General features: G+C 44.0%; 2 protein-coding genes across 6 annotated transcripts in view; one reads left to right on the top strand and one right to left on the bottom strand.

Moving 5' to 3' along the window:
- The window catches only part of Fbxl2 (F-box and leucine rich repeat protein 2), a 54,314-nt gene extending 51,699 nt beyond the window's left edge, over positions 1-2,615 (top strand). The window contains exon 15 of the mRNA XM_034483618.2: positions 312-2,615. Within this exon, the coding sequence (XP_034339509.1) occupies positions 312-419 (108 nt within the window). The 3' untranslated portion in view covers positions 420-2,615. The remainder of the gene's footprint in view (positions 1-311) is intronic.
- Ubp1 (upstream binding protein 1) overlaps positions 2,326-14,136 on the bottom strand; it is a 44,594-nt gene continuing 32,783 nt past the window's right edge. For all 5 annotated transcript variants that reach the window (XM_076917336.1, XM_076917337.1, XM_034483616.2 and 2 more), the window contains 7 exons: positions 12,574-12,628; positions 11,995-12,088; positions 9,235-9,325; positions 8,389-8,507; positions 6,171-6,313; positions 5,666-5,717; positions 2,326-3,994 (listed from right to left, as the gene is read on the bottom strand). In XM_076917336.1, the coding sequence (XP_076773451.1) occupies positions 3,957-3,994; positions 5,666-5,717; positions 6,171-6,313; positions 8,389-8,507; positions 9,235-9,325; positions 11,995-12,088; positions 12,574-12,628 (592 nt within the window). In that variant the 3' untranslated portion in view covers positions 2,326-3,956. The remainder of the gene's footprint in view (positions 3,995-5,665; positions 5,718-6,170; positions 6,314-8,388; positions 8,508-9,234; positions 9,326-11,994; positions 12,089-12,573; positions 12,629-14,136) is intronic.

The following is a 14,136-nucleotide window of genomic DNA, read 5'->3' as shown; positions in this document are numbered from 1 at the left end:
GCCAAGAATATGAACAAACTCAGTGTTGTTTTTTGACCTCCATATACACACTGTAGCATGCACTTGCCCTAGTGCATACAATGTTTATACAGTCTGGTTACACAAGTACTACCTTAGGCTTCTTCAGATATGTGCTCTGAGATCACTGCCACTTAGTGTTTCAGAAGGTGATGGGTTTGGGGGCGAGAGGGAGTTTAACAGGAATAGTTCTAGCTTTCAGCATTCTGCCTGCCCAACATTACCATAATCAATGTAAACTGACTAGAGGTTTTCTAAAGTTATACAAGAATCCTAATCCCATTTTCTTCCAGGCTCAGCTTCCTCATGTCAAAGTCCATGCCTACTTTGCTCCAGTTACCCCTCCACCAGCAGTGGCAGGAAGTGGACATCGACTGTGCAGATGCTGTGTCATACTCTGACAGCAGCTGCTGTGTCATACTCTGACAGCAGCTGCTGAGGCCACAAGCCCCATCCTCCAGGAGACCAGTCTCCTGACTGCTCCATCATCATCACCCAATCTCGACTCTCCATGGTGAAAGCATTACAGGTAAAAGACTTCGGCACAGACTACAGTAACTGGTGATGCTATTCACCTTAACGTTGCCAGGATGCAAGCGAATCCAGGCCTGTGTCATCTACGGCAAGAGTGGTGTGGTGCAATCTGGAGCCCATCAGAGGTGGGTACCTAGACATACGAACCCCACCTGGCTTTGTCAGCATTCTACATATACACCTCCAGTGTTAGCACAACTTGAGCAGAACAAAAGAGCCTGCTGGTTTTCTACTTGATCCTTTAAGCCAGTGGCCTAATGTAATTCAAAGCAATTCCTATTGATCTGCAGGACTTGTCCACTTTGAAGACTAAATAGCACCTTTATGAACGTGACTGTACTACAAACTCAGAACGGCTGGTAGTTTCATATATAGAAACGTGTGTGAAAGGCATGTTAACATACTTCTATAAGACATCAAAGATACAAGGCCTCTAAGCTGGGTGGGGCAGGACTTCACCTTTCTGTTTGTGTCAACTTGTCATACCCAACTCTAGGGACCAAAACTAACCCCTTTGCATTGCTCCATTGGAAATAAGTTCCGCCGTATGCTACAGCACACAGTGCATTTCTGTTAAAGGAAAAAGCCAGTTATATCCACACGCCTCAAAAACTTTGTGGGAACCTTGAGAAAAATCCAGAATTAAGGCTTAAGTTATCATCAAGTAAAAATAATGAATGGATGCATGTAGAATGGATGTGTTTTTTTTTTTTTAACTTACTCTGAATTTTTAGAAACCATATCAAAACTATTTTAAAGCTTTACACAAAAAAGTCAAATGAATGAAGTATTGGCAGCCTTCAAACTCAAAGCCTCACCATGCTCACTGGAGTCAGATTAGAGCAAATCCACTTTGCACACGTAGGTGCTCCTGTCCCTGGGACTGAAACAGGATGCTGTTTTTTACTATGGTGCTGCTGCTGCTCTGTGCCACTGAGATCTCCCACCTTCAATATTAATAATGGTATATCTGAACCTTCCAGCAACACTCCCCAACCAGAACTGCAAAAACGAGCTCTTTTTCTGCCTCGGTGGACAGTGCTGAAGCATCTGTACAGATAGTGTCTCCGCTGCTTTCCAGGAGGGAGAGCAGATACACGGAAGCTCATCAGGTGAACCCCTGTAAGCATTAGCTTACTGCGATAGGAAGGGTCCAGCTGTCTCCCGATAGGTTGCTGTGTGCCTAGCACAGCGGCTACTTACCTGCCCCACTGTGCGTGGAGGGTGGGTGGCGGAGGGAGCGGCTAAATAAGCATGTCCTAGGCTTGCTCCAAGGAGTCCTGAAACTCTCTTCTATTAAATATCTGAACAACTATACACATTCTGAGCTACAATGCGGCCCATTGCAGATGGTGGATTGATGTTCAGTGACCATGACTTCAAGCCTAGAAGAGCCTGGTTTGTCTCCTCTAAGTGTGCAGCAGGCAGTTCCTGTAACTACTTGTCTTGAGTTGCATCGCCTTTGTGGAAATCAGGGCGAAGGTCTTACACTATGCACACTGAGGGCAGCCTTGATTCCATGTGATCTCAGATGACACCAGTGCAACTTAGATTTGAAATGAGTGACACGTTTACAAAACAATCAGAAAACATTTATTACAGTGAACTGTACATCCTATAACCAACGTGGCAAACTGCTGGTGCCGTGGGCCATGTCCAGTCTCACTGAGATGGACCAGCACTTCGTGCTTCTCAGCACAATCTCAAGTCTGAGGAGCTTGCAAGTACTGTCACCCCACTTCTAAAACCTGATAAGGAATTCAAAATAGCACACAGCATTAAATGCCATTTATTGTTCCATAAATCATGAGATCCAAAAAGGAAAGCTAAATAGACAGCAAAATTCTAAAACAATTAGGAGATAAATCCACTTCTTTCCCAAGTGAGTGAATGGTATAGAAAGCATGTGGTCACACAAAGCAAAGGGAAGGACGGACAGGAGCGCTCCCTCCTAAAGGGCCTGCAGGGCTACTGCACTGCTAAACCCAAGAGGAAAACATCAAGACTGTTTTGTGGCAAGTAATTAACCCCAGTATGAATAAAACAAGCTGTTAAAGCCTTTACCCAGTGAAGTAGTCTGTCTTCTGGAAGAGATTTCACTTAAAACGTAATTATTCCCACCCACCTGAACAGCAAGGGTCAGACAAGCGCATCACAGCCAGCAGCTGGGCAGATGGGCGGAGATGTTACACAATTAAAATGGAAAGGTTTTTAAAACCCAGGTGTGTGGCAGGCCTCACGAGAGGTTGTGAGTGACGGGAGAGGTGATGGTGGTGTGCAAGCACACGACTCACAGGCACACCTGTTACGGACCAAGCAAGAACGATGCAGAGTACAGAGCCCCCACCAATCACCACACTATCGATCCATGATTGTACTGAAACTCAGTATTTGAGGAGGGAAACGGGAAGGTTTATGGTACATTTTAGTGTCTTGTTACGACATCTAGTGTTTCCATGGGTAATTTTGTCTCATTCAAAAAAAAAAAAATCCCTTTAACATCATCAGAAACTATCAACAAAGATACTCTGCTTCCCCCATTCCATCACCTAGTTCTGATGTCTGGGAAAGGGCTTTTAGACATGTTTAAGAACAGAGCCGGGCACAAGACAAGCGAGTGTATACCTGGAGTCCTAGCTACTTGGGAGGCTCAAGTGGGGGAATGGAGAAACAAGAAAAGGAAACCACATGAGTTTAAAAGGCAAGGAGGTTTCAAAGGTGAAATCCAGAAACTAAAATGCTAAAACTGGAAGCGAAAGCCAAACACCCAAGTTTCTGTACCTATTAGGGTTTACACTGACCTTGCACAAGCTATGGCTGACAGTGCAGTTTGCTCATCTTCTTGGCTCTTCTCTGGTCTGGCAAGATCCCCTCTGATGTACACCTTCAGACATGATTGCTTCTGAGAAGGTGCTCAGCCTCTTACCTGACCAATACAGCCATGTGAGCCCAGTACAGAGCAGCTCCCCCAGATGCAACCCTATCTCCTCCCCAGGTCAACATAAAGGTCAGGCAACAAAAGCCAAACTGGCACAGAAAGGTAAATGCCCACGGTTGAGTTTTACATTCAATCCAAACCGCATACAGTGTGAAAAGCAGCAGCGACTGCTTCTGGGGGGTTCTGTCCGCTGGCCCCTGCCAGGCAAGCAAGTACTTGTGCCCACCATGGCTAGGAGCTGGTAGCATGTCACCTGACATGCTCGCTCTCACGAGGATGCTGGGGCTGTGGCAGTGACAATGAGGAGACTTGTCTCTCCTACAGCTCATTAGGAAGGTCATCTTATGTTTTCAATATGAAACATTTCACAGTAAAATCCAATCCCAAGACTTCTTGGATTCAGTCTTCACACACTTTTAAGCATGACTTTATTTGGTACTGAATAGAGTTCAGTCTGTATAAGGTATCACTTCAAAATTATGTGAATACCATCATTATTTTCAGCTGAAAAAAAAAAAAAGAGATGAGGGGGGTGTTAAAACTTTCAACTAAGGTCAGAAGAGGAACAGGATTAAAACTGACTGTTCTAGCTCTTCCCTCGGACACATTCCTGCTAACACTGTCAGGGAGCCCAGCCTGCAGCATTTGCCAGCTCTACAGGACGAGGGTTTGAGAGAGCAGCAGCAGATGCACTTGTATGCTAGGGCAAAACAGGCCAAAGCACTGTGGGAGAGGGCAGAGCTGAGAAAGCCCTGCAGAAAACGTGCAGGCAGCTGCAGGCTCTGCTGTAGCTGGATATCTCTTTGCTGGAAAACTGGACCCTCAGAGGCAGATAGATATAGCAAGACCTAATAGCCTCACAAAGTCAGGAGACTCAGTGACGGTGTCCATGTGGCTGGAGAGAGACCCTGTGGGAACCAAGGCTACAAGTACTCACTGGCTTTACGGACACAAGCTCCTGATGGAACATGAGCTGCTTGGGTTTTTTTAATTTTGCAAAATAAAAGCTATTACATTTTAAAACGAAAGATGTTTCTTCACATAAGCAGGGAACCAATTCACTACTGTCTCACATGTGCAAGTGGCCACATAAAGTAGCCTGAAGGCCAATCAAGTATAAAGCAAATTGTATTTTCAAACCCCTTTGGGCAGCACCTTTCCAGAGTCACTACCATGTGACTCAAGACCACTTCCTCTTCTGGGATGGGGTCTGTGCTGAGACTAGTATAACTGGTCTTCACCCACGTTCTGCCTTTCCCTGCTAACCTTGTAGTTTGGAGTTCACTTGACCTGGCCTGGATCTCTTCCCACACTCTCCTAATTAGCTCTGCCCAGCTTAGTTACACTGACATCTGAAAATTTCTAAATAAGTACCTCAAACCCAAGGCACCTCAGAATGGTACAATTAGCTGCCTGCTTGGCATACCAAATTGACTTGCCTCTTTGATTAGGCAGCCACTGGCCCTGGCAGTCATAACTACTATTCCTCCTAACCAGGAGCCAACTGGGCCCTGTCTCAATAGAAAATGAAACCCAATCCCATTGTTCCCTTGTTTAAGCCACTTCATTGACTTCCCAACACATCTGAAGTAAGACCCGATAACCATCGTCACCTGCCATCCCTGCATGCTAGAGCCTGACCCCACTGTGCTCTGCTCACCCTCACACTGCATGGCCTTCTTACAGGCCTCACAGAAGCCTAGTGCATTCTTCTGGGGGGCCCTACTCTGCTGTGGGTTAGCCCTGTGGTCAGCTCTTCTTTTTCCAGACCACCCCCTCAGAAAAGCTGTCTGACAGCTCCATACCTACCCTATTCCCATAGGCCCAACACTGTCTTATTCTTGTCTTATTCCCGCATGACACCTAATACTGGTCAATTCCTATGCCTGTGGCCAATTCCCCACTACAATGGGATTTCCTGAGCCCTTATTCCATTCAAGCACCAACAGAGTGCTGTCTCAGAGAAAATGCTCAGCAAACTGGCTGAATGGACTGTTGGGTTTCAGGTCATCTACAAAAACCAATCCTTTCTATATTTCGTGCTAATTTCTATTACAAACACTAAAAATACTGTTCATCCATGTTCCAACCTTTTAACATCTGCAAAGATATCCTTTTCAAGAATATGCACATACATGAGAGCTTCTAAGCAGGGCGCACACACATGAAAAATACCTTTTACTGTGGAGAATAAAAAACAAGTCTCATCTTGAAAGTTCTGGACCATCTAGAAGGATAAAGCAGACATGTAAGTCTAGTTAAGATCTACCATCCGTAACTGAGCAGAAATGACTTAAATGTATAGTTGAAGACTACATGATCTACGCATCGTTCTTACACAATTCCACAATCCTAATCATTCCTGACGGCAGTATGAGACACTCAAAGTCTACACCTGTCATTCCCCCTTTCCTTCTGCTACTAGAATACCATTTTGATCCTGTTTTAAAATGGCTATATTTAAATGACTATTGCAAAGAGGCCAGCAGAATGTCTTACATTCTGACACTATATGAGTGGCCCTATGGCAGGAGGGGGACATTCTGACACTATATGAGTGGCCCTATGGCAGGAGGGGGACATTCTGACACTGTATGAGTGCCCTATGGCAGGAGGGGGACATTCTGACACTGTATGAGTGCCCCTATGGCAGGAGGCGACTACTGCCTGTTTGATTTACCTGGTCACTAACAAGAATGTGGATACCAGTGGGGCCCTGTCTGTAAACTTGGTTAATTTGGTGGAAAGGAATATTAAACACCGAGGCAAGTTTTCGAGCAACTTCTGAGGCAACCATTTCTTCCAAGTAGATTGCATGATAAACTGAAAAAAAGAAAAATAGCACTTTATTTAACAATACTATCTGATGTTTTATACTTGATCTATACAGTCTATCTTTTCAAAGTGCCAAAATAATAAAATTCAAATTTAGAATCAGGGACAAGGTAACATTTCTTTGCTCCTTTAAATTCTCTACTCACCTATCTGAAGTATAAGAACACATTATTTATGCTCATGTATAATAAATACTAACCCTGTATAAAACTATGGCTTTCATTTTTCTACAACAGCTTCATATATTGAGGAGTAAAAAAAAAGCATCAGGAATCAGAGTAATCAGGGTAATGGACTGGGGCAAAGGATGAAAAAAATGTTCTGTTGCAGATACAATGGGAGGAGCATGCTTTATAAATTATGTCACAGCAAGCTTTAAAAAAAAAAAAAAAAAAAAAAAAAAAAAACTCTAAAAGGAGACTAAACCAGTAATCCTCCAGATGAGGATGTAAGACTAAAAATTATCTGTGTCGCCTCCTATAACACACAGGATTAAAAGAAATGGAGACGGCACCCTATGAGAAATAAGGATACAGAAAATGGAGTCTGGTTCTTCCTTAGGAAGTCCCAGCCTTAGTTCAACATTCACTGACATTTCTGTCCGTGCCTTGAACACAGCAGCACTCTGAATTTGTGTGTTAGCGTCAGTCAAGTACGTCCTGCTCAAACTGACTCAAACCGGACACGGGCCTCCCCAGGGCTGTGAGCAGCTAGCTCCCTGCACAGGAACAGTACTAATTACATTTAGAAAGCTTAGGGTTAGAGCTCAAAACTGAAGGCAACTCTGAAGGATACGTTACCAATGTTTGGTGACATGTTCTTGCCCTCTGGCTCTTTTAATAGAGTGGACACAACTTTCTGTTTATAGGAACAGGGTCAAAGCTATTGTTCATATGCCCTCTGTGGCTTCTTCAAGGCGGTAATAGAGTTCAGTGCAGAAAAGCCCCTGTATTTTTAGTGTTACTACCTGGTCTTCAGCTCACTAAATTTGAATGGTCAAGGATACAATAAAGGTCTCCCATGTCTCCACCTACTCCCCTACAACACTCATCTCCGAGGACACATATTCCCTAATACAATCCTGGCAAAATGTGAGTGACGTGTAGGACGTTGATACAGAGAGTTCCTGTAAGACTCTTATGTCCTTGGTCTTAAAAGCCACAGTTGTGAGTACTGCTCTCCCATTCATTTAAAGAAATCCAAGCCATGCGGCGCTTCTCAGAGCTCTACTACCATTAGGTACCTCTTAGAAGGCTGTTATATGTTTCCCTGAAGCTGAATGTCACTGTCATTCTGTTTCAGAATGTGAGAAGAAGGGACATTACTCCCACCACACAAATGAGACAAGGTGCGCCGATGTACATTGGTACCCTCGGTGCTTTGGAGGATGAAGCAGGAGAATGGCAGCGCCAAGGCCAGCTTAGACTACCTAGTAAGACCTGGTCCCAACCTCTCACTCTCAAGTGTTTCTAATCAAAGGAGGGAGGAAAAGGGAGACAGGAGAGGCCAGAGTGCTTCATACTGTCCAACCGAGCAAGATAAATCTGCAGGGCAAAGAAGCCCTCCTTAGTCAGAAGGTAAACTATACAGCTTGTGCTAATACCGACCAAAGACACAGCTCCCACCATCCTGCCTGCATGGCACACAATGGATGCTCACCCCAGGTGGGTCTACACTGGGGGAAGACCTGTCTTTGTTCACGTGTGAGTCAGGAGTTGTGTCCCCGCATCCTCACCTAGTTAGTGAAATGGAGGGAACCTCCCCCCCCCCCCCAAAAAAAAACCAAAAACAAAACAACCACCTCTTTCCCCAGCAAGCTGTCAATGTGACATTCATCCAGAAAGGCCTCAACGCGTTCAAGTTATTGCAGTGATTGCTGGAAATTTCTTACATAAAGGTCATCTAAAAGGAGATCTACAGCATGCACAGCCGAGGACAAAGAAGGTTCTAGTTCCCCCCTTTCCCAGGACTTAGCCCTACAGCTGCTCCTGTCAGCTCGGCAGTCCTGTGCTCACATCAGACAGTCTGAGAGAGGACGAGAAGAAAGTGCTCTCAATACCCACCGCAGGGCGTCCCACCGCCACCTTCACCTCCACTGCCTGCAGCTTGTGGCTGCCCTTGCAGCACAGTGCTACTCGGCTGCTCCTGGCAGACATAGATGGTTAAGCGGGGCCTAACCGACCTGTAATCAGAAGATGCCATCAATGAGACTGAGGTAAGCTGCTTCAGCATGTACAATCAACTACAGGAATCTACGGTCTAGTTTTCCTTGTGAGAACTTTTACAGTGTTATTTCATTATGCAAAATAATTTTCTAATAAAAATATAAAAACCACACACCTCACACCAACTATCACAGGTCCAGACTCTAAACCATTGAGATGGTCTGTCAGATGCTGGTAAATTTAAGTTTTAAGATTGATTAAGCAATTTGAAATCAGTAAGGCTTGGAGTTTACTAAAGTCTCAGCACACAAGTCTAGAGACGGCAATGGCGGCAGTGGGTCTCCACGCCAGCACAATCACAGCTCTAGCATTCTAACCAACAGTTACAAGTTCACATTTAATAACTGCGTAACAATAATCATGACCTTGAAAACCATAGATTCTGTAGAGCTCACCTAAATTAGAAGTTTTGTTTTCTTGGCAACAAACCCAGTCGTCTTCAAGAACTCAGTCCTGCCCATGTGCATTGCTACCAGCCTTAGTCTACCTCTGCCCTCATCAGTGCCTGCCCTGAAGGTGCACACAAAACAGTCTTCTCGTGAGCACAATGCTGCCGACGACGCTCGGTGGCGCACACAGGCACACGCACGCCAACCTAGCGTGGAAACACATTCTGCCCACCAAATCCCCCACGCAGAGAAAAGTCCACTTTCAGCTCACACAAAACAGTCTATAGTATTTTACCTTGACTTCAGGGAATTATAGAGCCGAATTCCATCGGCTGCACCACAAATCTGAACTAAATCCTCCTTTGTCAGCTTTAATAAGTCGGCACCTGGAAAACAGCAGAGAGCCTCAAATAAGCAAAAAAGGGATGGAAAGAGCTGCTGCTTCATGACAGGCTTCATCACATGACTCTGTCTGTCTGAGCAGCAACAGGTGCCCTGGATTACACAGGAACACACATCTGTCCTGTCTGTTCCCAATACTAGATTCCTATATTACCCTTCTGTCCTTGTTGCTGGGCTGTATGTAGGTAACGGTGTTTCTGACGCCCCTAAAGCCCTGCTGCTGCTTTTCTCTTTTTTAAAAACATAAATGGAACATAAATGGAACACTGACATCTGGAGAACTTGCCCAAAGTCACCAGTGAGTGAGAAGCAAAGTGGAGAGTGAGTCTCATTACCAAGTGCAATACCAAGTTAGACACTGTAAAATTCCACCCCCACAGCCAGTTCTAATGGGAAAGCTTAGTACAAAATCACTCTGTTCCTTCAGATTGCTTCCATAAGTACCTGGCGTCTAGGATTTGCCTTAAGAGAATCAAAAAGGGCAGTGTGTCTAAGGGAGAAGTGGATACAAGACTGAGCAAGCACTGGGCAGCAGTGAGGTTGGGATAGTCAGAAGTCGTTCATGTACTCAATACTATATTCGGAGATGTATTCAAAATCTTTTTACTTTTTTAATATCAGTCAAGACCCATACTTCCAGAATTAGGGTATGACTTCATATAATAAACATGTCCCATATGTAGCAAGATAATGGGGTTGCTTCACTCACTCACTCACTCACTCACTCACTCACTCACTCACTCACTCACTCGCTTTGTTTCATACGCTCAAATGAAAGTGCCTGAGTCCTAGCTTATAAAGAAATAAAAACCAGAGAAGCCTAATTCCCATGAGAAGTGAGCCTGTATGGAGTCACTCCTGGAATGAAATAGCAGAGAAAGAGGTTCTCTGTCTACTAGGGTCACACAGTTCTGAAGCAGTTGTGACATCTGTAACTCATGAAGAAGTGTATCCCAGCTGGTGATGGTGAATCCCAGCTCTGACACATGACTGACCACCTAAGAGACCTGCCATTCTCTTAAGTGCTGTGGCTCAGGTGATGTGCCAAAGAGCAGTTCTGCATGAACCCTCCAAAGGAAGACCTCAGATTAAGGAAAATACACTGCCAAGCCCTGTGATCACTGTGTACAAGGAAATTGTCTTACAGCTCCTCAGAACATGCAGTTACATGCAGGTCCCAGATAGCCAAAGCTGTTCATTCTGTCTGCTCTTCAGCCACTTGCCCTCTATAAGGGCTCATGAAATCCTTCTCTCATACTAAATTGTATAATTTCTAGCTTTTCACACATTAAAGGCTTTATTTAATCATATAAAATATGGATCCCAGCAAGCAAATTATTTCTACCTGAAATTTTAGAGTTCAAAAGCTACAAGAGGAATAAGTACCCAGTGCACAAACAATATAATAAATGACATAATAAAAACATCACTGTTTGTAAAACCAGGCTTTCCTTTGTGCACAAATATGTCTGTCCTCTTAAACTGGCTCCATATACAAGCAAACAAGCAAAAGGAATGCTAGCTGCCACATCTCTGTGGCCCAGCATTTCTCAGAATGTTTGGTCAAGACTCATTAGCAAATGACCCTGCTTCCCACATGCTCTCTCCTGCATGCCCCACTACCTGGGGCAATGCTGCTTGACACCTAAAGTCCCACCAGAACATTCCCTTAGTTTCCTGTGTGGAAAAAGAGCAGGCTGCCTACGACACACATACCTGAGCAAAGCCACACAACTGAGAGAATTGCTCTGTGTGAAAAGGTTCAATTCACAGGACACAGCATCCCTTATTGGGACCTGAGTTCATAAGGCCAAGGAAGAAAAGGCCAGAATCTAAGGGTCACATACTATAGGGCTTCATTTGTTTAACATTCTCAGAATGACCAATCATAGGCAGGGCAGTTCAATGTGTGTGGCAAAGGGGTGTGTGTGGGGAAGAATGACTTTACTACGAGGCAAGCAAGATAACCAGTACCTGTATAGACAGACACCCTACATGTATGTGTATCTTAACTGCAGTGGTAGATGCACAGAGATAGATCTACACATCCACGGTTCTACTGTTGACTTCTGTTTATAACAGTATATTATAGTTTTGTGAAAAACTGAGAGAACGTGTGCTGAATCATCTCCCAACTGTCTTTCCAGCTTATCATTAAACAAAATATTAACTCAAAGTAAGTTAGCATTGGGGCTGGAAAGATGGCTCACCAGTTAAGAACACATGCTGCTCTTGCAGAGGACCTAAGATCAGGTCCTAGCACCCATGTTGGGGAACTCATAACTACTAAATCCAGCTTCAGAGGATCTGATACTTCTGGCTTCTGTGGGCACTACACTCACATGCATATACCCAGAGACAGGCGTGCATGCGAGCCTGTGTGTGCATGCGTGCACACACAATCTTAAAGTAATAAAAATAAATAGAATAAAAATAACACATATAACTAAGTACACTTGCAATGAGTGGAATTTCCTAGTTTGGAAGAATTTAACAGGGTGTTACAACGGAGGAAAACTGAGAGATAATATTTTTTTTTTTTTTTGTAATAGATTTCTCTAAAATTATTTTAAAGGTTTCAAAATTCTTAGTTAACAAAACCAGAAAAACATACAAATAAAATATTCTCATGCATGCACACAAATATACATACCTGAAAAATTAGAAAACAGTCTTGTGTAGGAAGAGAATCTGTTTTTCAGCAGCCACTGCTGTGTTTCCTGGGTTGTAGCTGAAGGCTGAATTTGCTATTAATTTAAGAAAAAAAAAAAAAAAAAAAGAGCATAGATAAAACTATTCAAGCTTTAAAAAGTCATTGGCTGTCATGAAAAATATTTAAGCAAAACTCAAAAGGCTTTAAAATCTGAAGTCAGAACACAACCTTACGGCGAGTGGTGGTGGCACACGCCTTTAATCCCAGCACTTGAGGCAGAGAGGCAGAGAGGCAGAGAGGCAGAGAGGCAGAGAGGCAGAGAGGCAGAGAGGCAGAGAGGCAGAGGCGGCAGAGGAGGCAGAGGAGGCAGAGGAGGCAGAGGCAGAGGAAGCAGAGGCAGAGGCAGAGGCAGAGGCAGAGGCAGAGGCAGAGGCAGAGGCAGAGGCAGAGGCAGGTGGATTTCTGAGTTCGAGGCCAGCCTGGTCTACAGAATGAGTTCCAGGACAACCTGATGAGTGAGCAGCCTACATAATTTGGCTAAAATCTTTATATTTAATGGTTTTAGGGAAAGATACTTACTTCCCCAGACGCTTGTGCCACTCCATCTCCCTGGTGATTTGGGGATGAAGAATTGCTGGAGAAAGGAAAAGGAAGGAATGGTTTGCGATGGTTTTGTAAGTTAAGAAATTAAAGGCTATCAGTGCACAGGCAGTCTGAGATAGGACAACAGTAGAAAGAGCTGTGTGAGCTTGCAACAAGAATGCAACACATTAGGGAGAGTCGGAGGACAGGGTGCAGGCACAACCGCAGTACCGCCATGTGTGAGGTCGGCACTGGGGAGTGTTCCCTTGAGTCTTTATATGGGTGGCAGGAAAATGGGGACAGTATGCATTCATTTTAGTTAGGAAAATACATAAAATCAAATAGAAACAGCTAAAAACAACCATAAAACATTCTAAGAAAGCAGGGCAGTGGTGGCGCACGCCTTTAATCCCAGCACTCGGGAGGCAGAGGCAGGCAGATTTCTGAGTTCGAGGCTAGCCTGGTCTACAGAGTGAGTTCCAGGACAGCGAGGACTACACAAAGAAACCCTGTCTCGAAAAACCAAAAAAAAAACATTCTAAGAAAAAATGAGGCTATCAGAAACAGTGATGCTAACTAAATAGACAAATCTTCCTCTTTAGTTAATATATCTGCCCATGAGTAAAGGAAATGAAACAAACATGGGAGTCAAAGGTATAAAGATAACTGCAAATGTCTGTCCAGAGAACATGTGCCCCTACTGCTGAGCGGGTTCCTTTCTCAGCACTGCTCTCCATGTCCTAGGCCTTACATTATTCTCCATTCACCAGATCTTAAGCCCCTTCCAACAGGAATTTGTCTGATCTTTTATATATCTCAGTAAGTGGGACCATGCTGGAAACACAGTGGGCTCTCAGGAAACATCTAGACAACTAAGGCATACAATTCAAAGCTCATCCTAAGATCACAGCCGTTTGCTCACATACCCAGACAGGAAACACAAGAGACTTCTTATATGTTACACACTGGCTCTCTGGTCCCCTGGTCCAACCACTATGTGCAAATAGGCTCCTGGCTAGGTTTTCCATCTCCACAAAAAGAAAGTAAGATTTTGTCGTTTTTCTTACCAGATCCTGTCAACAAAAGACCTACATAGAGAACTTTCCCCTGCCATCTCAAGCTTTCTTAATTTTTATGTCCCATAAGAAACTTCTTAAAAGCTGGAACTTCTGAACTACTGTCCTCCAGCAAGACTTTAGGAGCCAAAGGCTTATAGAGGCCTTGGGCCTATGTAGTTCCCATTCTGAGCTCCCTGAACTCTCAGCTATAAAAGCCAGATAACACACCTAACAAAACCCAGAGGTCCTGATTTGAAACCCATTACAGTCTTTAAAAACAAACAAACAAACAAACAAACAAACAAAACAAAGATATTTCCTTTAAATCTTAAATACTCAACTAAAACTACATTTGCTGAGAGGGTGAGAAACAGTACAAAAAAGAACCTGTGTCATGTGATAACTCAAAGACCACTGTGCTTTGTAGTCAATGTAATCTTAATATGTTCATATCAGAACCTCCCATCAACCACTCACCCTGAGTCCTGCACTGAACTCTGTT

Source organism: Arvicanthis niloticus, chromosome 21, assembly GCF_011762505.2.
Source record: "Arvicanthis niloticus isolate mArvNil1 chromosome 21, mArvNil1.pat.X, whole genome shotgun sequence".
In the NCBI taxonomy this organism is placed as follows: Eukaryota; Metazoa; Chordata; class Mammalia; order Rodentia; family Muridae; genus Arvicanthis; species Arvicanthis niloticus.
Note: the sequence above shows the minus strand (reverse complement) of the source record. Positions and strands in the feature narration are given on the sequence as shown.